Consider the following 25,887-nt stretch of genomic DNA (forward strand, 5'->3'; position numbering starts at 1 on the left):
GATGAAGCTGTTCCTGAGTCTGGAGGTGCGGGCGTAGAAGGCCTTGTATCGTCTGCCCGATGGAAGGAGTTCGAACAGACTGTTGCAGGGGTGTGAAGAGTCTTTGTGGATGCTGGTGGCTTTTTTGAGGCATCGTGTGTTGGAGATGCCCTCTAAGTCTGGTAGCTGTGGATGTTGGGGAGGAGCTCTGAGATGTAAAGAGTTAATAATCTTTGCACATCCCCAATCCTTTCCACTCGTCACTTTAATTTCATGTTTCATGTATTTTGTGTTTTATGACTGTTGGCAGATCAATTTCCCTCCTGGGATAAAAAGTTCTATCGTATCGTATCGTTCTTTGCCTTGGAATCCTCCAAGATCACTTTTGATCCAGAGTCTACTCCATACAACAGATAAAATGTGCTTGCAGCTCTTGCCCCATAGAGTTCACAAAAGGAGCCGTGTTAGTTCTGATAGTTCTTGATGTCCTCGGTATTATTAATTCCTCAACTCATAAAACTGAAAACAATGATCTCATCATCATTATATTGCTATTGCCAGGACTCTGCTCTATGCAAATTAACTTCTGTATTGCCTATTTGCCAGCCTGACTACAAGATAAAAAGTACTTAATTTGCTGTAAACATGGAAAGTACTGTATAATTAGTAGATTTTCATTAGGTCTTTCTGTATGACACGTGTGGTTTTTCAACCTCTTTCCCACAATATTTAATATTTCCTTCCGTTTCTTTCTACCCCAATCATAAGGTCATAAGTGATAGGACCATCAAGATGAATCAATCATGGCTGATCCATCTCTCCCTCCTAACCCCATTCTCCTGCCTTCTCCCCATAACCCCAGACACCCGTTCTAATCAAGCCCAGTAAAATGTGGTGTAAGTTACTACTTGCCTTTAATTGCTTCCTTTAAACTGGAATCCACAGGGAGGATGTTCTTTTCCACAAGTTCCAAAGGACCTGGTCTTTGAGCTATCTTTTCATTTAGATCATCTGCCAGCCTGGCCCTCTTTAGTTTCATCTGAGTGGCCTGCAGTGAAGGCTCTGCCAAGGTCTCTGTACTCCATGCCAATACACAACAGAAAGAAATTTGCAACACAAAACATGTATACAGTATTAAAATACTCCATACAATATATGATTATAAACTTAATGTAAATGCTTTCCTGCAGGATTCAAATATTTTCTCACCTTCCAATATGTGCATTCTGACCAATTCAGACCTCTCTGGCCTACTCCGTATTTTGTGTTTCAGGTAGTCCTCAGTCTGAAAGAAGAGAAATTTGGAATTTAACTTCTAATTAGGTATTTAATAATAATGATAATAATAATAATAATGCATTACATTTATATAGCGCTTTTCATACACTCAAAGACGCTTTACAGGGATTTAAAGAACGTAAGGAAGTGAATAAATAGATAAATAAGTAAACGAACAGAGAACAGAGAAAGGAGACAGAAGGTGAGGTGACCTTCAGTGGTTGAAGGCAGTACTGAACAGGTGAGACTTCAGTGATGTTTTGAATGTGGTGAGTGAGGAGGAGTCTCTGACGATTTGGGGTAGTGAGTTCCATAGGGTGGGAGCAGCGATGGAGAAGGCCCTGTCCCCCCAGGATCTGAGTTTGGTCCGGATGGGGGGGGATAGGAGATTGGCAGCAGCAGATCGGAGGGTGCAGGTGGGAGTGTGCCTGTGGAGGAGGTCAGTCAGGTAGGATGGGGCCAGGTTATGGAGGGCTTTGTAGGTCATGAGGAGGATTTTGTACTGGATTCTCTGGGGGATGGGGAGCCAGTGGAGTTTGTAAAGGACGGGGGTGATATGGTCACGGATCGGGGTGTGGGTGAGTAGACGGGCAGCGGAGTTTTGAATATATTGAAGTTTACTGATGATTTTTGAGGGTGCGCCATAGAGGAGGCTGTTGCAGTAGTCCAGACGGGAGGTGATGAAGGCGTGGATGAGGGTTTCTGCAGCTGTGGAGGAGAGGGATGGACGGAGACGGGCAATGTTTTTGAGGTGGAAGAAGGCTGTCTTTGTGATGTGTTTGATGTGTTTGTCGAAGGAGAGGGTTTAATCAAAGATGATTCCAAGATTCCGGATGTGAGGGGAGGTGGATACTGGGAAACCATCAATATTGAGGATGAAGTTTTGGGTGGATTTGGTGAGTGTTTTTGGACCAATGATGATGATTTCAGATTTGTTGCAGTTGAGTTTGAGGAAATTTGATTGAAGCCAAGATTTTATTTCAGTGATGCAGTTTGTCAGTGTAGAGTGTGTGGTGGTGGAGATTGACTTGGTGGAGATGAGGAGCTGGATATCATCGGCGAAGCAGTGGAAGTTGAGACCATGACGGCGGATTAATTGACCAAGGGGGAACAGTTAGAGGATGAAGAGGAGGGGGCCAAGGACTGAGCCTTGGGGGACACCTTGGGGGAGGGGAGCGGTGGGGGATTTACAGTTGTTAATGGAGATGAACTGGTGCCTGTCCATAATAAATGGAATAGGACACTTCCAACACGTTTCTTCTAACTAGCTTTAATTATTTGGTGTCTATAATTGGCATTATATTGGCATAATACCATTGGCATTATTAGGTAAAATCAACTAAATGAACATTGTCTTCCCAATATAATATTTGCATGTTCCAAGTCCCCACACCGTTAGTCCGTGAAACCCACTGAGCTCCACAGTTTTCTTTTGGGTGAGGGGATTGTTGGGGAAGGGCACAAGAGAAGAAACTGACACAAAGGGATAGAGGAGAATCCAAAGAGATGATATATTAAGGATAAAAGAGTAAATGAGGGGAGAAGAGAGCAATCCCCTCACCAAAGACAAAACTGAACATCAATGTATAGAGTTTCAGAAGATGGGTGAGCTCATCAATGAATACTTTTCCTCTGTTTTTACTGTTGAGCAAGACTTGAAGATGTCGGAACTTGGGAATGTCTTGGGCATAGTCCGCATTACATTAGAGGAGGCGCTGGACATCTTAAAATGTATGAAGTTCTTAAGTGATAGGAGCAGAATTAGGTCATTTGGCCCAACGTCTACTCCGCCATTCAATCATGGCTGATCTTTCTTTCCCTCTTCACCCCATTCTCCAGCCTTCTCCCCATAACCCCTGACACCTGTACTAATCAAGAATCTATCTATTTCTGCCTTAAAAATGTCAATTGACCTGGCCTCCACTGCCTTCTGTGGCAATGAATTCCTCAGTTGAAAGTCGATAAATCTCCAGGGCCAAATCAGGTACATCCAAGAATACTGTGGGAAGTTAGAGAGCAAATTGCAGGAGCGCTGGCTAAGAAATATGCATCATCGTTAGCCATTGGTAAGACAAAGGAGAACTGGAGGTTGGCTAATGTGCCTTTACTTAAGGAGGGCTGTAAAGAAAAAACTGAGAACTATAGACCCGCAGGCTGAATAGCAATGATAGGAAAGTTACTGGAGGTGATTCTGTGGGACAAGATATGCATGCCTTTGGAAAGACAGGGATTGATTAGGGATAGTCAGCACTGCTTTATGTGTGGGAGATCATGTCTCACAAATTTGACAGAGTTTTGAAGAAGTATCCAAGAAGGTTGATGAGTGCAGGTTGTCTATAAGCGTGTACCAATAAATGGTCATAGATTACTTCAGACAAGTGTGAGGTTTTTCTTTTTTTTTAAATCAAAGAAAGGTAGGACTTCCACAATGAACGGTAGGGCCCTAGGAAGTATTGTAGAGGGACCTAGGAGTACAAGTACATATTCCATGAAAGTGGTATCACAGGTGGACAGGGCAGTGAAGACACTTTTGGCATGTTGGCTTTCATCAGTCAGGGTACTGAGTATAGGATTTGGGACCTTATGTTGCAGTTGTAAAAACTGTTGGTGAGGCCACACTTGGAGCATTGCGTTTGGTTTTGTCACCCTGCTGTATAGGAAAGATGCCATTAAATTGGAAAGAATGCAGAAAGAAATGTTGCCAAGACTCAAGGACCTGCGTTATAGGGAGAGGTTGGACAGACTGGGACTTTATTCCTTGGAATGTAGGAGACTGAGGGGTGATCTTTAGCGGGAGATATATTTTCTCCGGGGCGACGAATGGGACGCGAGGGCTAACTTTTTTTAAACGCAGGCAAATGGAACTAACTCAGGTGGGCAATCTGTTTGGCATGAATGAGTTGGACTGAAGGGCATGTTTGCATGCGATGTAAACATATGGCAAGGCATATTAATTCTCATTAATACATCGACAGGCTGATAATGTGCATTGATAGGTCTCTGTATATTGAGGGAATAAAAGGCAATGGGTTAGTACAGGAAAGTGACGGTGAGGTAAAAGGCCAGTCTAAATCATGTTCAAAGGCTGATCAAGCATGAGGGGAAGAAAGGCTAGTTTTTCTGTTTCTTATGTTCTCAGGAAAATGGGAAGCATGTAACTTACCCTTGCTCGTTCCAGACTCCTCCTTTGTTCATGGAATGCAGCTGGGCTCTTTAATGCTGTAAACAGGTGAAAAGGAAACATTTAAACTGACAGGAAATGGCTCAGAGGAAATGTGGTAATACTTTCACAACCAAAGGTATACATACATGCCTCTGACAAATGCCATTCAGCAGAATGCTAAAATCACAAGGTCTTGGAATTACTAATCTGACTCATCAATTCTATGACTGTGGTCACCAAAATATAAAAGACATCACATGTTGAAATGCTACATAATACTAAGTTCCGTTTGTAATTTGCTACATTTTGCTCATAAGAAGCAAAAAAGTAGCTGCAATAGGACCGATGGAATATGTAACATATTTAATGCAATTTAAATTCTGAATCTGCAAAGTAAATTCATCTTGGAAATGTTAGGATCTTTGTGATGCTGTGAGAAATAGCAAATGGTCAATTGTCAAATGGTCAGAAACTTACAATATCTCTGTAAAAAAAATTAATTCTGTCCTTGTGTTTTTTAATTGGTTCTATCTGTTCCAATATGAGTGTAATCAGAAGCATCTGCTGCTCAACTTAAATAATATTACTTCAAAACTCAGTCACACTGGTGACTAAACACCAAACAGTAAAGAAGAGGCTGCACAATATCATTGGGTTTTTCATCTGAAACAGGATAGAAAGCTATTCCCTCAGTAACCTAGCGATTGTCTGGAAACGAATCCTTCGGCCCATCGAGTCCACGCCGACCAGCGATCCTCGTATACTAGCACTATCCTACACACTAGGGACAATTTACAATTGTTACTGAGGCAGTTAACCAACAAACCTGTACGTCTTTGGAGTGTGGGAGAAAACTGGTGCACCCGGGGAAAACCCACGTGGTCATGGGGAGAACGTACAAACTCCATACAGACAGCACCCGTAGTTAGGATTGAACCCCGCTCTCTGGCGTTGTAAGGCAACAACTCTACCGCAGCACCACCATGCCACCTTCACTTGCAGGTTGGTGAGGGAGTATGGCCAACATAAATGATCTCTAATGAAATTGAGAAGTAGAATCTGGAGGGAATTGTTAAGAAAGTAGGGTGAATAATAATGGAGTTAAGACAGGATTAGCGTAAATGAGTGGTTGATGATTGGCACATACTCAGTGGGCCACAGGATTTGTTTCCATGCTATATCTCGGACTCTAATGTCCTGTGGAAATTCAGTAAAATAAAACTGCAGAAACCGAAAATTTAAAACAAAGACAGAAAATACTGATTATAGTCAGTTGGCCAGGCCACATCTGTGCGAAGAGCAACGGTCAATGTTGAGGGTCAGGCAAGATTCCGCAACCTATTGACTGTTTCTCTTCCCACACATAGGGCCTGACCCACTAATTATGTCCAATATGTTCTGTTTTGTCCTGTGGAAATTATCCATCTTAATCCTATTCATGGAGGTCACCAGAACAGATCATCTGGTCATGATTACATTGGTCTTTGTGGGATTTTGCAGTGTTAGTTGTTAGTTGTGTTTCCCACGTTAAAGCAGAGATTACATTTTGCGATGTTCCATGGTCATGAAAGAGTCAATAATACTTATGCCTTTCTTTACTTTCAACAATCTTTCTGGACTTCAAAGACCAGATTAAAAGACCAGTCCTCAATCAGTAAGAAAAGTGACAAAGTTCAGTACATTTTGAAGATAATAATACCTCTGTAAATGTGCAAAGGTACACATGGGAAATTATGACGTGGGCAAGGCACTGAAGGAATGCCAGAATCTTAGAAACTGGTTACTCTATAACTGACACGTTTTCCAATATTTTGTGCAACCACTTTCAGCTGAAGGATGGAAAGAGAAAGGGAAAAATTTGATGCATCTGCAAGCCATAATTTTTTATTTTGCTCTCAGTTCTCCACTTTCTTTCACTATTGTCCCTAGTGTGTAGGATAGTGCTAGTGTATGAGGATCGCTGGTCGGCATCGACTTGGTGGGCTGAAGGACCTGTTTCCATGCTGCATCTCTAAACTAAACTAAGTTGGGATGTGGAAGGAAATCCACACAGTCACATAGGGAACCCACAGATGGGTTAAGAGCCCAGCCCAGATACATCTCATTATTACTCAACTGGCAATGTTCCTGCTTCCAAGTTCTGATTCTAGTTTTCACGCAGCTGGATGGTGAAAAGCAACAGATGCATGCCATCTCTGGTATCAAGTTTCTGCTTTCACATATATTTGTGAGTCAATTTTGTTTATAACTTACAAAATTAATCAAGATAATAACCATACCTCCACAGTACTGTAATGAATGATGTTGATGAGGGACAATTAACATGAACATCTATTTACTGTCTTCTGCTTGGTATCAATGGTGCAGAATCAGGATGGCCCATGCTCAATGGCTGGTATCAATGGGTTTGAAGTATCAGTAACTGTTACATTGTTTAAAAGAATATCATTGCACAGGTATCCATTGCTTATCAATTTCCAAAGCAATTCTCTTAAGTGGCCTCCCACAGTGAAACTGGCAGCCTGTGTTAAGAGACATGGATGTCTGATTACTGTGGATAGACACAAAAAGCTGGAGTAACTCAGAGGGACAGGCAGCATCTCTGGAGGGAAGGAATGGGTGACATTTCGGATCGAGACCCGAAACATCACCCATTCCTTCTCTCCAGAGATCCTGCCTGTCCTGCTGAGTTACTTCAGCTTTTTGTGTCTATCTTTGGTTTAAACCAGCATCTGCAGTTCCTTCCTACACATTTCGTCTGATTACTGTGGGGTGGTTACCTGTAAACAGGTTTTTCCACGGCTGGTTCTTGTTAAATTTTAATAATATTCCTGGAAGCTCGTTCTTGTGCTCGGTGTGTCCGTACGTAAGCCAGGGCGGACCGGTGACTTGTCTTCTAGATTTTCTCTACATCCTGTGGTCTGGTTATCTTTTCCATATTCTGTCAGTGCCTGACATTGTGTATAATACCATCTCTTAAATATTTTAATTGGTCAGGAATGTGAGAGATTGGACTGGTTCTTGGCCGTTGTCAGCTCTTGAACATCACCTCTTGAATTAAGTTGATATCACCCAAACCCTCACCTAAACTAACATGAACATCACTTAAAAAAACCCACTCCTTGCCTGTCCGGTTATGTTGAGCTCCGGAAATAGTCATTGTTCAATTTTTACATTGTTATTGTTCCAGCTGCTACAAACAACAACTGGAAATTGAATGCCGGTTAAAAATAGATGTTTAAAAAAAGATCCTTGATGAATTTATGACAAACTGGTTATCTTGTACAAATGAACAGCACACCTTCAAGTAAACACTCAACCTGACAAATAACCCTTCCTCCATTAATTATCACCAATGGTGTAATTATAACACTGGATGAATCATCTTGTTCAACTATCTTGATTAAAGAAATAATTTTCTCCCTGGGATATCCTGATGAACATTTTTCCAAAACTAAATTAGGTTTTAATTTTCTGAGCTCATAACCAGATCTCTTTTGTGTTTTAATTTTCCATGATCTATATTTCAGTTTGCTATTCAAACATGTTACACATTATTTCTCTAGAGGATGGCGTGTTAGGATAAACACTTTTATTACACCCCATTGATTTTGTTACTGAGTAGAAACTGGAAATGCATTATTTAGTAGGTTAGAAGCTCTTCTGATTGTTATGATCTTAAATTGCCGTGACAATCATTGTGGTTTAGATAATAATGTGAAAAATAGAACATAAACATCAATTACAGTTCTTACTCTGGGTTCATCACTCCTCCAGTGTATGTCATTTCCTATTGATCGAGCAACCACTATTGATTTACACCACTTACATCCCAAACTATAATGCAATGGATGGAAAAACTCTGCCTGAAAGACTTGACTTTATATACTCTTTTCATACCCTCCATTAATGCTAACCAGAGAACATCTTAAAAATGCAAGACTAGAGGAAATTATCTTTTAAAAAATAATTTGGGGATTTTCCTTCACTTTTTGCATTGAATGCAACCCACACAATTTCCAAGCTGACTGAAAGGACTGCAGTTGCTGCATCATTGTTACTAGGAAGCATGGAAATGTCTGTAGGAAGCAGCCGATAGCTATAGAGATGAAGAACATGGCATCTTGTGTCTGCTTCGCTACAACCCCAAGCCCTTGAACAAGTACCAATTCTCCTGATACTGCACCATGTATTAATGGTGTGAATTAATGCAGTAAGCATAGCAAGACCCAGCAATGAATTTCTAATGTAAGCAGAGCATTGAAAATTCAGGGAGGCACGTGCAGGCAGCAAAATATTTACGCTCCAGTGGGAACCCTTTCATTCATAGCCCCTTGCTAACTTGCTGATGGATTGCTCCTTGTTTCCAAATAATGATTGTAGATTGCACATTATTGCTCCAGTTTCTGTCAGTGAGGCAGAGATGTGCAACATGAACCTTGTTCACCATCACTTGTCAATGATGCCAGAAAAATGGTAGACCTAGAAGTGGGCGCAAACTTCAAAGCTTGACAAACTCTATTTTATTTGCAATTTGCTGATATTAAAAGCAGGTGCTTTATATTCTACATTCTAGGCTAATGTAGTTTAGTAATGTTGATACGTGGTATAAATATTGGCGAGGGCAGCGGATGCAATTCCAACTCATTTCTTTGATCGTGGGTGATTAAATCTTTACTATTCATCTCCAAGAACAACCAGGCCTCAGTTTAATATAGACACAAGGAGCTGCAGATGCTGGTGGATAGGTGGTGTTTCGGGTCTGGATCCTTCTACAGACAGATTGGAGTGAGAGGGCGAGAAAGCTGGAAGAGAGGTGGGGGTGGGACAAAAGGCTGGCAAGTGGTAGGTGGATGGTTTATCTGATTGGCAGGTGGTTGGACAAACGCCAGAAATAAAAGGACAAAAAAATGAGAGATAAGGATAAAAGACACGAAACATGAAGCCAGACAAAGGAATACAGGAAGATGTGGGTGGTGGGTGGGGAAAGGGAGGAATGGGTGTGCATCCAAGTGGGTGCAGGGAAGAGAGCAGGGGGAGGAGGGAGGGGAGGGGGGTGTTTGTAGGTTAGTTAACTGAAATTGGAGAATTCAATGTCCATACCGTTGGGTTGTAAGCTACCCAAGTGGAATATGAAATGTTAACAAACAATGGTGTGATAAATACTGCACTTAATTTCAGTGCCATTTTAGGTTTTTCACAAGGATAAGACATGAACATGACAAATTATCTCAAAAGAAATGTTACATTCCATTATATTTTATAGTGTAATTTATTTTTAGTGTAATTTTAATGTTGTAGTTATAAAGATTATTTATCAGTTATTTTATTCTTTGAGATCTAAAATATATTTTATTTTAAGTGTAATTTTAATGTTGCAGCTATAAAGATTACTTATCAGTTATTTTATTCTTTGAGATCTACAGTTAAATTGTACAGCAAATTGGACAGCTTGAGTCCAAAAGAAAGTTCAACTGCAAAATGCTTCAGGTTGGGATTCTGTCTCATAACTGATGGAGGGTCGCAATCTGAACCAGGAACCATCCCCCCTTGCCTCCACAGATGCTGCCTGACCCACAGAGTTCCCATAAGTGCTCGATTTTTGCTCCAAATTCCAGCACCTTATGTCTCTAACAAAAGTGGCTATTTCTCTTCATTTACATTCATCAGAAATCAGAGATTGAAATATATTTAAATCCAAAACATTGAAAGCAAGTAAATTGTCAGGTTACAGGGAGAGAGGAGGGACGTAGGATAAATGGATAACTCTAAAAATGACGACGTGAGAAACTACAGATGCTAGTTTACAAAAAAAAAACTATAAGTGCTGGAGTAACTCAGCGGATCAGGCAGTATCTCTGGAGATCATGAATAGATGATGTTTCAGGTCAGGACCTTTCTCGTTAAAAAGAGCGGCAGGCACAATGTGCCAAATGGCTGTCGTCTGCATGCTATGTTAATTGCATCCATATGCATTTGCAGTGTTTAATGTTAATCATATTCAGGTGCTGTGCGTCAAGATAAAATAAGTAATACAGATGTTAGAGTAGACTTTCGCATGCTGGAAAGATAAGCAAATATCTTTGGTCCTTTTGGCAATTTCATAGAAACATAGAAAATATGTGCATGAGTGGGCCATTCGGCTCTGCGAGCCAGCACCGCCATTCAATATGATCATGGCTGATCATCCAAAATCAGTACCCCGTTCCTACTTTTTCCCCATATCCCTTGATTCTGTTGGCCCTAAGAGCTATATCTAACTCTCTCTTGAAAACATCCAGTGAATTGGCCTCCACTGCCTTCTGTTGTCAGAGAATTCCACAGATTCACAAATCTGGATGAAAATGTTTTTCCTCATCTCAGTCCTAAATGGCCTACTCCTTATTCTTAAACTGTGACCACTCATTTCATCATGAGTGTGCAGGTTAATTGCTACAGAAACTCTATTTCTCTTGGATGATATACTTAGAAACATTTATGAGATAAACACCAGTAGTGGCAGAGCTTAATTATATCCAAATTGGTCATAGTCATAGTGTGGAAACAGGCCCTTCTGCCCAACATGCCCCATCCACACTTGTCCCTCCTGTCTGCACTCACTTTAGTGTCATCTGCCAACTTGCTAATCATGCCTTGTACGTTCTTATCCAAATCGTTGATATAGACGACAAACAGCAATGGGCCGAGCCCTGAGGCACACCTCAAGTCAGAAAAAACTGCCTTCCATCCTCTGCTTCCTTCCATGAAGCCAATTTTAAAAATTCATTCAGCTTTCTCGCCTTGGATCCCATGTGATCTAACCTCCTGGAGCAGCCCACCATGCAGAACTTTGTCAAATGCTTTGCTGAAATCCATATACGTCTACAGTTCTGCCTTCATTAACTCAGATTCGTAAGACACCCTCCCACATACAAAATCATGCTGACCATCAGCCCGTGTCGATGTAAATTCATATATGGTATCTCTTATCTCACAGAATACTCACCAGTAACTTTACGACCACAGATTGTTAGGCTGACTGGTTGTAGTTCCCAGGCTTTTCCCTGCAACCCTTCCTGAATAGAGGCAGCTTCCTGAATAGATGTTTGCCATCTTCTAGTCTCCCGGCACCTCTCTTATATTTAATCATAACGTATCGCTGCCAAGCATCATTTGGTTGCTTATATCAATTGGAGATATCTCATTTTATAATTTATATGGGAGCAAGTTCATAAGTTCGAGGAGCAGCCCATCAGTCGGCAAAGTGATTCTACTCGGCCATTCATGCCTGATCTATCTTTCCCTCTCAACCCCATTCTCTTGCTTTCGCCCCATAACCCCTGATAACCTTACTAAGAGAACAAGAGAAGTAATCTGTCAATCTCCACCTAAAGAATATTGACGTTGCCTCCACAGCCTTCTGTGGCAAAGAATTCCACAGATTCACCACCCTCTGACTAAAGAAATTCCTTATTATTTATTTTCTAAAGGTACGTCCTTTTTTTCTGAGGGTATGGCACTAATGGAAACATCCTCTCCACTCCATCCAAGCCTTTCACTATTCGGTAAGTTTCAATGAAGATCTCCCCCCCCCCCCCCCCCCCCATCCTTCTAAACTCCAGCGAGCACAGGCCCAGTGCCCTTAAACGCTCATCATATATTAACCCAATCATCCCTGGGATCATTCCCGTAAACCTCCTCTGGACCCTCTCCACCACCAACATGTCCTTCCACAGATGTGGGGCCCAACATTGCTCACAGTACTCCAAATATAGTCTGACCAGTGCTTTATAAAGCCTCAGCATTACATCCCTGTTTTTGTATTCTAGCCGTCTCAAAATAAATGTTAGCATTGCAGTTGCCTTCCTTAATACCGATTCGACTTGCAAATTAACTTTGAGAATCCTGCACCAGAACTCCCAAGTCTCTTTGCACCTACGATTTCTGAATTCTTTCTATTTAGAAAATAGTCTACGCTTTTATTCCTACTACCAAAATGCACGACTCCACACTTTGCTACGCTGTATTCCATAGCTGAGGAAAAAGTACACAAACCTACCTTGGAACTTATAATTAGGAAAGTCTCGTTAGTCTTTGTTTACAGATACAGCAAACTCAGCTAAATTCTCCAGGTGCTCCGGTTTCCTCCCACATTCCAAAGACGTGCAAGCTTGTGGGTAAACTTGGATTCTTTAAATTGTCCCTTGTGTGTAGAATCGAATTAGCGCATGGGTGATCATTGTTCAGCACAGACACGGTGGACCGAAGGGTCTGTTTCCACACTGTAACTCTAAACCAAACTCAAAACAGAAACTAACAGAATATTCAGAAGGGTAGGCAGCATCTGTGGAGTGAGAAACCATATTAATGTTTGAGATATAATGACCATTCACCAGAACCTGACAGTCTTTTACCATTTTCTCTCCACAGATATGCTGTGTTTCCAGCAGGTTTTGTTTTTATTTTAAGGATTTGATTTATGTTTAGTTTAGAGATACAGCGCAGAAACAGGCCCTTCGGCCCACTGAGTCCACATCGACCAGCGATCCCCGCACATTCACCACTATCCTACACACGAGGGACAATTTACACATACACCAAACCAATTAACCTACAAACCTGTATGTCTTTCGAATGTGGGAGGGAACCGAAGATTTCGGAGAAAACCACGTGGTCGCGGGGAGAACGTACAAGCTCCGTACAGGCAGCATCCGTAGTCGGGATTGAACCCGGTTCTCCGGAGCTGCAAGCACTGTAAGGCGGCAACTCTACCGCTGCGCCACCGTGGCTGCCCTATTTATGCAATATTTGTATATCTATGCATAAAGGCTTGTGAACAATTAATGTTTTGACTCAAATTCTTCATTCTTCACCGTCTGGCTATCCAAGCAGGATTAATACAAGATTTTGGCATGTTCATTTCCTAATTTAGAATTTCAGCATTATAACCAGATGCCCTGACTCACACAATTCTGGGCACGGTTTAAATGACCACAATACTGCAAGATCAAGGTAATTCTATTATGCAATCAGTCTTTTAGAATCATGTGCAACATTGAAATTGCATTCCTTTGGTGTTTGTTGCATGACATAATATGGAAAGAAAACTATACCTGTTGGTCATCTTATTGAGAGCGCACAATTATTTAGTATTATTAGGAATGAAAGTTGGTTATATAAACATTTAAATATGCACATAAATCTTTTCACCATTATTATATTGAAAATAAAAACAAATGTAACGACCTTGGACACTATACTTTCTGGATCTATATTAATAACGTAAATCGTTTTGTAGGTCTTGTATAGGCCATGTAATTATGTTCAGCACCTACTCAAATTGGCATTATAAGGAACTAAAATGTTTTGTGTAAGAAGGAACTGCAGATGCTGGTTTAAACTGAAGATAGACACAAAAAGCCGGAGTAACTCAGCGGGACAGGCAACATCTCTGGAGAGAAGGAATGAGTGACGTTTCGGGTCGAGACCCTTCTTCAGACTAAAATGTTTTGGTTGTTTGTGTGCATTATAGATACTTGCTGACTTAATTTAAGTAACACAGTGCTTCATTAATATTCTAGACTATGAGTGAGTAAAACATGGGCAAACAGAGCAAGTTAAATAATAATGGTATAAACATGGGGATAATCTCAAAGCAGCTTGTAAAGTGGCAATGACTCATGTCACAAATGTCCTTTGGTGGAGTGGTATAGAGACGTGTGGTCTGGAACAAAAGCAAAGTGGTAATGATGAACCGGGATCGAAATGGAATGGGGCAGCAGCGAAAGGCCAAAGAGAGCAGAAACAAAGGCAGCATGGTTTAAGTAATGTACTGAAGGGGATCTGAATGAAGGATCTGAAAGAGGGAAGAAGTTAATGCGTTATTGCCTTCCATCAGTGCGCTGTGGTGGGTGTTTACGTTGATTTTTATGTCATGACTTGCTGTTCTTTTGGTATGACTGTATGGCAAATCAAATTCTTTGTATGTTTTTACATACTTGATTAATAAACTAATTACAATTACAGAGGTTAAAAACGAGAAGTAATCAACTCTGATCAATCAAAATGGAAACATAACTAGAAGGAATTTGGGGTTGCATCAGCACCACAGAAGCAGGCAAATATTACACTCAGTGCAACATCTTATTATATTCATATATATCAACCAATACCAGAGAATCATTAAATAAAACACTGAAACACTTCTTAAAGCAAATTAACAAATTTAATAGCTGTCCTTTTAGCTAAATTTTCTGAGATCACTAGGTAGAGTGAGTAATCTCTCTAGTGATTTACGAAGAGGAAATCATGCTTGATTAATCTTGTGGAATTTTTTGAGGGTGTAACTAGGAAAATCGACAAGGGAGAGCCAGTGGATGTAGTGTACCCGGACTTTCAGAAAGCCTTTGATAAGGTCCCACATAGGAGATTAGTGGGCAAAATTAGAGCACATGGTATTGGGGGTAGGGTACTGACATGAATAGAAAATTGGTTGCCAGACAGGAAACAAAGAGTAGGGATCAATGGGTCCCTTTCAGAATGGCAGGCAGTGACTAGTGGGGTGCCGCAAGGCTCGGTGCTGGGACAGCAGCTATTTACAATATACATTAATGATTTAGATGAAGGGATTAAAAGTAACATTAGCAAATTTGCAGATGACACAAAGCTGGCTGGCAGTGTGAACTGTGAGGAGGATGCTATGAGGATGCAGGGTGACATGAACAGGTTGTGTGAGTGGGCAGATGCATGGCAGATGCAGTTTAATGTGGATAAATGTGAGGTTATCCACTTTGGTGGCAAGAACAGGAAGGTAGATTATTATCTGAATGGTGTCAAGTTAGGAAAAGGGGAAGTACGATGAGATCTGGGTGCTGTACAGCAGTTGTACCATACCTGGAGTATTGTGTGCAGTTTTGGTCTCCAAATGTGAGGAAGGACATTCTTGCTATTGAGGGCGTGCAGCGTAGGTTCACGACGTTAATTCCCGGGATGGAGAGACTGTCGTATGTTGAAAGAATGGAACGACTGGGCTTGTATACACTGGAATTTAGCCGGATGAGAGGGGATCTTATCGAAACGTATTGGACACGCTAGAGGCAGGAAACATGTTCCCGATGTAGGGGGAGTCCAGAACCAGGGGCCACAGTTTAAGAATATGGGGTAGGCCATTTAGAATGGGGATGAGTAAAAACTTTTTCACTCAGAGAGTTGTTAATCTGTGGAATTCTCTGCCTCGGAAGGCAGTGGAGGCCAATTCTCTGGATGCTTTCAAGAGAGAGCTAGATAGAGCTCTTAAAGATAGCGGAGTCAAGAGATATGGGAAGAAGGCAGAAACGGGGTACTGATTGTGGATGATCAGCCATGATCATAGTGAATGGCGGTGCTGGCTCGAAGGGCCAAATGGCCTACTCCTGCACCTATTGTCTATTGTTTATTGTCTAATCCAGGGGTTTTGATGAATCACAAAAAGTTCAAATGGGGTAAAAACAAAAACCAAATGGACTTTGGCACTGGTGGAGCGGCTGCCTCACTGCGCCAGAGACTTGGGTTCGATCCTGATCTCGGATGCTGTCTGTCTGGAGTTTGCATATTCCCCCTATGACCGCGTGTATTTCTTCAGTTTGTAAGTTAATTGGTCTCTGTAAATTCCTCTTGCTATCTATGGATGGGAAAGTGGAATAACACAGTAGTAGTGAGAACAGGTGATTGGTGGTTGGCATAGATAGAATTGGTGGGCCGAAGAGCCTTTCTCCAAGGTGTATCTTTCAATTCAATCAAAGTGTTTAACAAGCAGTGATGCACCTTTGTACTTTTTGTTCGCCCTCCCTATTTTCTCTATTCCTTCAAGAGAATATGATTTTATTTAATTGATGGTTCCCATTCAGGCTGGGTGAAAATAAAGACATTGATAAGAATCAGTAATATTTACACTGCTCCTGTGTTATCCAATGTTACCAGGCCATCCTTAATATACCTTTTAATTTAAGTTTTGGCACAAGCCATTTCGTTGGTCAGCTAGAAATCAGACATGAACACTCCTCAGCAAACATTCCTCTCATGTCTGCAAATCAGTGAGGATTATACCGTGCACAAAACAGAGAATTTATGTACATGGGATTGGAATGCACTTGCAAATGTTTGGGAAACCCAAGCATATTTAGTGATACAATGCCACCTTAACCAGCTAAAACTGCATGGCTACTCATTTTAATCTGTGATATTCTAATACAAACCTGCATGTTCCATACTAGATGGAATGCCTTGCCAATGTTCATAATGCTCACAAGTGTTTGCTCACAAATGTTAGGTTCATAAATCATAAACAATAATATTAAATCATAAATAATAGTACTACTGATATGGATGAAAATCTGCAAAGTAATAATCTTATCTGTGCTCTACATGGAGAGAGAGGACTAGAGGGCCACTTTGGGTCAAGATTTTAATTCATTTTATAAAAAGGTTCATTTAAAATACCATGCTCCTAGCATCACTGGCCACTGCAGCATGGGTTGAATAAAGTCAATGCTTAAACCTCATTGTATCTGAAAAAATCTTGAGAAAAGGAAGTGTTCTTAAAGCTGAAAAATAAATAGAGTAAATACTGCCAGAAATTGTAGGAAGGAACTGCAGACACTGGGTTACACTGAAGATAGACACAAAATGCTGGAGTAACTCAGCGGGACAGACAGCATCTCTGGATAGAAGAAATGGGTGATGTTTTGGGTCGAGACCCGAAAAGTCACCCATTCCTTCTCTCCAGAGATGCTGCTTGTCCTGCTGAGTTACTCCAGCATTTTGTATCTATATCCTGGAGTGAAAGTACTGGCTTTTAACACGAGGTAGATGCTTTAAATTATGAAGCACTCTCTGCATTCCCAACTCCCACAATCAGTCAAGATGGAATTTATCTGCAGGATGCCACAGCTCGTGAGCTGCTATTTTGATTGGCAACATCAGTGGGAGGAGAGGTGTGAAAGCAATTGTGGTCAGATCCAGGAAGGGTTTAAATATTAGGTGGAGATTAAATGACTTCCTGTTAAAGGATCAGGGAGATTGTTGATTGCCCTGACAAAAATTGTAGAAGAGGAGACACGAAGAAGTGTGCAATCTGCTTGTTTTAGAAATTGGAAATAGCTCATTAAATCATTTGTTTTAAGAATCAAGGGAGCATGAAAATATTGTGAATTCCTTCATAACAGTTAGAGGGAAATTGTAAATTCCACTGACTCAAGTAATTAGCAGAGTCCACGGGCGTTCCTGCCTGCCAAGCAGTTCAAACAGAAGGAAACCACAAGCTGCGTTTGTACTCTCACACCTTGACAATAACTCTCTGGTGTTTACATTAACTGGGCAGCAGCTTGCCCTTTGCTGCAGCCCCGTCTCCAGTGGGTTTGGGAGTTTCATTTTCAGGATTCCCCAACATGATCCTTTCCTATCCACCAATATGACGAGAAAGAATTAAAATCAACAATCTAGTTGGAGACAAGGGGGAAAATCAACTCCTTAATGAATGATAACTACAACATTTCTACTTCTGATGTATTCAGCGAGGGTCATAGTTGTCTATCGACAAAGTGCTGGGATTACTCAGCAGTTCAGGCAGCTTCTGTGGAGGAAATGAATAGTGCGGGTTGGGACCCTTCAGTCTGAATTTTAAAGTTTTGGCCTCATTCTATTTAGTTCCCACAATTAGAACAGCAATTTCCATTTTAAGAATTAATTAGACCAAGTAGACCCGTTAGGCCCAAACGTCTCTTGTATTGGTGCAGCACCCTCTCCTCCCCCCCTCCCTCTCCCCTCCTCCCTTTAACCCCCTCCCCTCCTTCCCTTCAACCCCCTCCCACTCCCCTCCCTCCCTTCCTCCCCTCCCCCCCACTCCATCCCCCTCAACCCCCCCTCCACCCTCCCTCCCTAGGAGGTAGATTTAAACTTTAAAATGTGAATAACTTAAAAAATATAACACTGATTTCAATGAAACCTCTTCCATTAGCACCAAAGAGACGACGGTGAATAAGGTGGGCCTAAAATTGTCGTGCTATCGTGTACCGTTTTGGCTGTAGTTCAGGAACAAACAAACAAACAAACAAGTGTTTTAATATATAGATGTAAAACTCCTATAATCTGGCATCCTTGAGACTTTGGTGCCAGACACTAATTTTTCGGACAATTGGAAGTTTCCCTCCTCTTAGTTCCCCAACACATTTTTAATATATGTTAAACTCCACAGATGCTGCCTGTCCTGCTGAGTTACTCCAGCACTTTGTGTTTTACTCAAGATACCAGCATCTGCAGTTCCCAGCTTCTCCAGTTTTCTTCAAATTAGTTGCTACAGTAGACAATTAATGCAGGTGGAGAGAAATTAAGTGTGAAAAGAGGACTGAAACTTTTCATTGCAACAATACAAAAATTATAAATATTGTATCAATCTTTGTTTATGGAATCCAATCTTTTAGAATATTGTGCCTTTGTACCAGTGCCTTCCTTTCTACTTAGAACTCTTCTTGCACGATATTGTATTCATAATGAACGTGCATTAATTTCCTTTATCATGTATTGTATCACAGGATGCTGTAAATGTTCTCTTCTCAAACGTAACAATACTACCATTCAACAACAGAATAACCTAATTGGAACGTATCTTATACAAATATTTCATGTTTAATGGAATTCTTAATTACATTACTGAACGTAAAAAACAAAAATGCACCACAATAACACACCGTGAGTTTTCAGCTTTGAACACAACAAAATATAAATTAAGATATCACTTAAACGGCTGCGTATCTACAGGTTTGCCGGCTATGTAAACAATGAGAAATTTATGAAACACTCTTTTTGTTTTATACAATACAGACCTTTACTAGTTTGGAACAATTATCAGTTACAAAAACAGGATATCCCACCATTGTCCGCAGTGCGATTAGTAATAACACTTTTGAGAGTAACCTTTAAAATAAATTAAAAGACTTACTGCTTCAGTAAATGGGGCAAAATCCCAGAAGTTTATATTGAAATCACACTGCTCTTCTAATAAAATCACATTTGTAAGGTTTGTTTACTCTGAGCTTATAGTTTATGTTTATTTCCAAAAGATGCTTACGTGGCATGATCCCCTGGTCCACCAGTTGTTCTCTTGTTCGTCTCTGCTGTAGCCTTAATTGAAGTACTGCCAGGGAAAGGAAGAAAGGAAATACAAAATCAATAAAAGTGCACAAACTAGTGCCGAGACTTAAATAACATATCAATAGCACGGTGCATGGAGTAATAGATAACTGGATTTCAGTTTCTCTGATCACTGTTAGAGTGTTTATTCACAAGGGATTAAATAATAGATAAACCTGCCAAATAAGAGCGGTTGCTTTCATTTCAAATAATTAGCAATGTTTTGGTGTTGATTAGCTAAAATGAATGATGCCCCAGCCTACTGTTTCAGCAGTCTGAAGGGTCTCAACCCAAAACGTCACTCATTCCTTTTCTCCAGAGATGCTGCCTGTCCCACTGAGTTACTCCAGCATTTTGTGTCAACCTACAAACCTGTACTTTAAAACTAGGATTAAGAATTGGAAATATTTAATATTTAATTTTAGGATTGTTTTGATACCCCTAAAAAGAATTTAATAAAAAATTAGCCGGAAGTGTTTCCTTCTTGTCTCCAGGTTTCCTTCTTTCTTCTTTCTTTCTTTCTTTCCTTTTTTATTTTTTTTATCTTTCTTCTTCTCCTTTTTCCTATTTTTTTCTAACTGGGAGGGGGGTTGTGGGTGGGGAGATAATGCAGAACAATACAAGTATAATCGAATTTAAATGTATAATCGAATTATATAATGTAGGTACCATCGCGTACTATGAGTTCATACATGTATTTGTTTTGTTAAAATTTAAATAAAATTAATTTTTTAAAAAAAACCTGTATGTCTTTGGAGTGTGGGAGGAAACCAGAGATCCCAGAGAAAGCCCACACAGGTCACAGGGAGAACTACTTTGCAAGTCAGCTGTAAGTTTTTGGAGACACAATAAACTACAGATGTTGGAATATTGAGCAAGAAACAAGCTGCTAGAAGAACTCTGTGGGTCAGACAGCACCTGTGGAGGGAATGGGCAGATCATAGTTCAGGCTGGGACCCTTCTTACAACTCTTCCACAGTCTGAAGAACAGTCCCCAACCAAATCAGTGTCTATCCATTCTTTTCACAGGTGCTGCTTGGATAACTGAGTTTCTCCGGCAGTTTGTTTTTAATTGTAAGTTTTTTAAAACACATAATATAAAATGATGAAAACATTCAGCAGTTCAAGCTGTTTCTGTGGGAAAGAGAAACAAAGTTTATGTTTCAGATTGAAGACCCTTTATCAGACGTTTAGAGATAGTACATCAGTCTGAAAGAAAGCATGCAGGTACAGCAGGCAGTGAAGAAAGCAAATGGCATGTTGGCCTTCATATTGAGATGATTTGAGTATAGGAGCAAGGAGGTCCTACTGCAGTTGTACAGGGCTGGTAAGACCACACCTGGAGTATTGTGTGCAGTTTTGGTCTCCTAATTTGAGGAAGGACATTCTTGCTATTGAGGGAGTGCAGCATAGGTTCACTAGGTTTGGTTTGGTAAATTCTAAATTATCCCTGGTGTGTATAGGATAGCGTTAGTGTGCGGGGATCGTTGGTCGGCGCGGACTCAGTGGACTGAAGGGCCCGTTTCCTCGCTGTATCTCTAAACTAAACTAAAAGAACTAAGTTTAACGTATTAGAAAGGCAAATAGACAGGAGCATTCACAAAAATTATTTTGTGCAAATCAGGGTGATAACTTTTAAAAAAAAGATGTAATTAAAGCATGTACTTCAGTTATTTCAGGTCTACAAATGGGCCTTTTTCTCACATATATCGTATAATATAGATATTTAATCAATTTGCATACATAATTATAGACAAAGCTGTTGAATAGGTGATTGCACAGGATGTTATGGTACACAAATTTCTGCAGATTCACAATTAGTGCCCAAAACTATTATAAAGAAGAGAAGATGTATTGTCCGGACAATTAATTATAAAATAAAACAGGCTGGCTAAGGGTTTATACATAGGTTGAAATGGATAATCCAACCTAAAAACTGTGTGGATTTTCAAAATTAGTTTTTGCTCTATTATTCTTGTTAAATTAATTGAAAACAAACAGAATTTTCCACAAACTGGCCTAAAGTAACAGCTTTTTGGAATGCAATATTATGATTTTAGAAAACAAATGTAATAAAGAGATCCTCAACTTCCCCTTTTAATCATTGATTAGTACAGGTGTTACAGGTGAAGGCAGGAGAATGGGGTTAGGAGGGAGAGATCGATCAGCCATGATTGAACGATGGAGTAGACTTGATGGGCCGAATGGCCTAATCCTACTCCGATCACTTATGACCTTATGATCATTCAAGGGAGTAAATGTCTCTGGCAGTATTTGCTGCTTAAGTTTTGATTATCCCTGGGAAGCAAGTGGTGAACCGGGTTTTGAAGGGTGCAACCACCATGGTAATATTACCCCCATTGTGATGTTGGACAAAGATATGAAACATTTAGCCCCAATGAAGAAGGAATAGACAGGAAGTCATGTGAATGAGAGATTTGACACTTGTGGTGCAGATGATAGGTTTAGGAGGTACTCCCTCCTACCCCTCCTCCCCTTTCCCCCCAAATCCACTCCCCCACCCCCCCTCCCACCCCAATCATCCCCTCCCTTCCTCCACCCCCCGACGCCCACTCCTTCCTCCCACTCCACTACCCCACTGCCCCCCTCCCCCGCATCCTAACCCCCTCCCCCCCACCCCCTCTCAACATCAAGGGGCCTCACGCTCCGCAGCGAGGCGAGGCCGGGCGAGCAGCGAGAGGCGAGGTGAGGCCGGGCCAGCGACAAGGCGAGGCCGGGCGAACGTTGAGGTGAGGCGAGGCTAGCGGTGAGGCTGGGCCAGCGGCGAGGCGAGTACAGCGGCGAGGCGAGACCAGCGGCTAGGCGAGTACAGCTGCGAGGTGAGACCAGCGGCGAGGCGAGTACAGCGGTGAGGCAAGACCAGCGGCTAGGTGAGTACAGCTGCGAGGTGAGACCAGCGGCGAGGCGAGTACAGCGGTGAGGCAAGACCAGCGGCTAGGTGAGTACAGCTGCGAGGTGAGACCAGCGGCGAGGCGAGTACAGCGGTGAGGCAAGACCAGCGGCTAGGTGAGTACAGCTGCGAGGTGAGACCAGCGGCGAGGCGAGTACAGCGGTGAGGCAAGACCAGCGGCAAGGCGAGGCTGGGCCAGCGGCGAGGCGAGACCAGCGGCGAGGCTGGGCCATCGGCGAGGTGAGACCAGCGGAGATGCCCTGCCAGCGGCGGGGCGAGGCGAGCGGCGAGGCATGTGTTTTGCAGAAAAATATGAGACAAAATCGGAATGGCAGAAATGAAATAAGATAGCGGAAACTTTCCGCCAATTCGGAAGGGTGGGGGGGTCTGCCAGTCTAAGTAAATTGCTTCAGTGCATTTTGTAGAGGGTACGCACTGCAATCATGGTGCCATACCAGTGGAGAAAATCAACGGGGCAACAATCCAGTGGGCTGCGTTGTCCTGGATGATGATCTCATCCAAGCAAGCCATCTTATTTCTGACCGAAGATCGACACAAAGTGCTGGAGTAATTCAACGGGTCAGGCAGCATCTCTGGAGAAAAAAAGATGGTTAACGTTTCGGGTCGGGTCCCTTCTTCAGAGGGAATTGGAGGTAAGGGATGGCCAGAACAAAGTAGGGCAGCAACAGATGACCATGGAATGGTGGAGCCATTATAAGCCCATTGTTGGCTGGGGAAGAGGAGATAACAAAGGGATACACACATTATTTCTAACCGTTGGCTTGTAGTTGATGGCAAAACTTTGTGGGGACAGTAGGTGTATCACTCACCACAGTTGAGGCATAGGCCACAACTCAAACACCTCCGCAATAATACTCTGGAGATATTTAGTTTCCAATAAACACATTTAAGGATGAAACTCGAAGTGCTTCTGTTAGTAGAGCTGAAAATGTAATTACCACTAAAATCTGAATTTGTTCATCCATCTGCAAGCAACTACACTTTCAATAATTGTAAATGATTTAAAAAATATTATGCAAAATCATTTATTAGAACCATAAAATTAACCTAGAGTAAAATAATTAGTAAATTAATTAAAACAGTTAATGGATTTTATAAATTGTCCTGCCATGTCCTGGTTCTGAAGAAGAAATCTTTAATTATACGAGCTTATTCAAAAGCCTGCAATCAGGCGCACCTAGAAGAAACCCAGTGGAGATCTTATCTGGAGATATGTCTAGTTTTGTGTATAATTACACCATCCAGCACGATGCTTTTAGATCATATCATGTAAACCTAAGGAAAGAAAAAAACTGACATTTGTAAAGATGCAACTTGAAACTCCTTGAAAAAGCCACAACATGGTGTCAACTTATGACCACTGATATAAGAGGTACTGCAAAAGGATGCAACAAAATATTTGATACTTACTTCAAAACTCGAGTTACCGAACAGCTTTATAACTGATAAAAAAGCAGAATCATTGAAGTGATAGCACAAGCTGTCTGATTGAAGTTTACAACGTCATGATTTTCTTGCAGAAAATCAATTGCATTTTTATCCTGTAATTACACCAATTCTTTTTCCTTCTCTGCACTATAGAGTTTTACCTCCAGCATTCTCACCTCCCCCTGATTTCATTTTCCACTGAATTAAACAGGAATTTAACATTTGGGAGGCACATGCTAGGACGCCAACCAGCACCAGCTATTCTGCTTTCTTGCTGATGTTAAATTTCACCTCATTGATTAAGGGATACCATTCCACCATTAACAGGTTAAAAAAAAAACTACAATAAAAAACAAGTACAGGTTGTCCCCAGGTTTTGACAGTGTTCCGTTCCTGAGAACCATTTGTAACCAGAACAATTTGCAAGCTGGAAATGTGGCTGTTAATCGAGTTCCCACACAGTAGAAGACGCCTCCAGCCCCGCCCGCAGCAGTCGGCAAATCCTTCCAGTCTGGCTCCCAAACACTTGTTCAGAAGTGTTTAGGCCGCACGTAAGTTGGGTATTTGTGAATTGGGTAAGTCCTGTACTTTACACCCCAAAAAACTACATCAGAGTGAAAAAAAAGCCAACATATGAGCTTCCATGTCCTAATATTGCTGAGGTCTATAAGGAAGGTGCAGAAAAGGCAAAGGCAGTAATATACCCACATTGAATTACTGTTACACTAATTTAATGTTGCTAATCCAAACTTTGTAGATGGATCATGAAGTTACTCACTGTCAAGTATTGTCCTCAGTTTATGAGCATTTTCCTATATAAAGAAAATTAAATGGGCAGACTTACATGACAATCTTTGGTAAAAATAAGTCCAACAGTTGTTTACAAGACTGCTGATTCAGATAGTGTCCAACAGCAAATACATGTACACTCCCCCTGTGAAATAACTCAGCCCACACATATTCAATATTACAAAAACAGGTGTTAGATATACTGTGGCAAATACCTCAACTCTGTACACGTATTTCAGTGAAATGTGTGTCAAAATTATTAAAAAGCACAATGCTTCAAAAAAAATAAAAGACACAAAGTGCTGGAGTAGCATCTCTGAAAAACACAGGATCCTGCTCCAATCTTCAGAAGGATCTCAAACCGAAACGTTGCCTATCCATGTTCTTCAGAGATGCTGCATGACCCGCTAAATTACTCCAGCACTCTGCGTTCTTTTTGGTAAACTAGCATTTGCAATTCCTCGTGTCTAAAATGCTTCAGATGATGACAATCTGAAAATTATAACAAAAAATGCATGATATATTCAGTATGTTAGGCGGCCACCATGGCTGGAGGCATGGTAGCGGAGAACAATGAGAGAAAGGAGACACAAAGATGGAGAGACTGATTCGGAAAGTGATGAAAGATCATGATTAAAGTTTATTGTCTTGAACTATTAACTATGACCTACTGTATGTCTGTCCGCATTTTAAAGACACATTCCACAGGCCTGTACTGTTGAAATCAGGATTGATACATTTGCAAATCAGAAGTCATAAATTCATGTGATAGGAGCAGAATTAGGCCATTTGTCCCACCAAGTCTACTCCGCCAATCAATCATGGCTGATCTATCTTTCCCTCTTAACCCCATTCTCCTGTCTTCTCCCCATAACCCGAGTCAGGTAGTTTGAGCCAAAACTGAAAATTTTAAAGACAACTTATGTTTTTGCCGTCCATCATGGCTTCAGCAATTCCAAAATACTTTGCACTTAATTAAGTACTTTTAGAGTTTAAAAAGATCACTCTTTTTAACCACTGTTTTTATTTATATTACAGCACAGAAATCAGAATGTAAAATTCACACAGTATGCTGACATTTACTCAACGTAATACAAATAGCTGGAAAGAATGCAGAGAAGATTTACGAGTATGTTGCCAGAACTTAAGGGGCTGAACTATCAGGAGAGGTTGG

At 41.1% G+C, this 25,887-nt stretch overlaps 1 protein-coding gene across 6 annotated transcripts in view; it reads right to left on the bottom strand.

Moving 5' to 3' along the window:
- Window positions 1-25,887, bottom strand: part of mrtfba (myocardin related transcription factor Ba) — a 163,753-nt gene that overhangs the window by 37,968 nt on the left and 99,898 nt on the right. For all 6 annotated transcript variants that reach the window (XM_078418294.1, XM_078418295.1, XM_078418297.1 and 3 more), the window contains 4 exons: window positions 19,503-19,568; window positions 4,421-4,476; window positions 1,189-1,264; window positions 892-1,053 (listed from right to left, as the gene is read on the bottom strand). In XM_078418294.1, coding sequence (XP_078274420.1) covers window positions 892-1,053; window positions 1,189-1,264; window positions 4,421-4,476; window positions 19,503-19,568 — 360 coding nt within the window. The remainder of the gene's footprint in view (window positions 1-891; window positions 1,054-1,188; window positions 1,265-4,420; window positions 4,477-19,502; window positions 19,569-25,887) is intronic.

The sequence above is a fragment of the Rhinoraja longicauda genome, chromosome 21 (assembly GCF_053455715.1).
Source record: "Rhinoraja longicauda isolate Sanriku21f chromosome 21, sRhiLon1.1, whole genome shotgun sequence".
Lineage (NCBI taxonomy): Eukaryota > Metazoa > Chordata > Chondrichthyes > Rajiformes > Arhynchobatidae > Rhinoraja > Rhinoraja longicauda.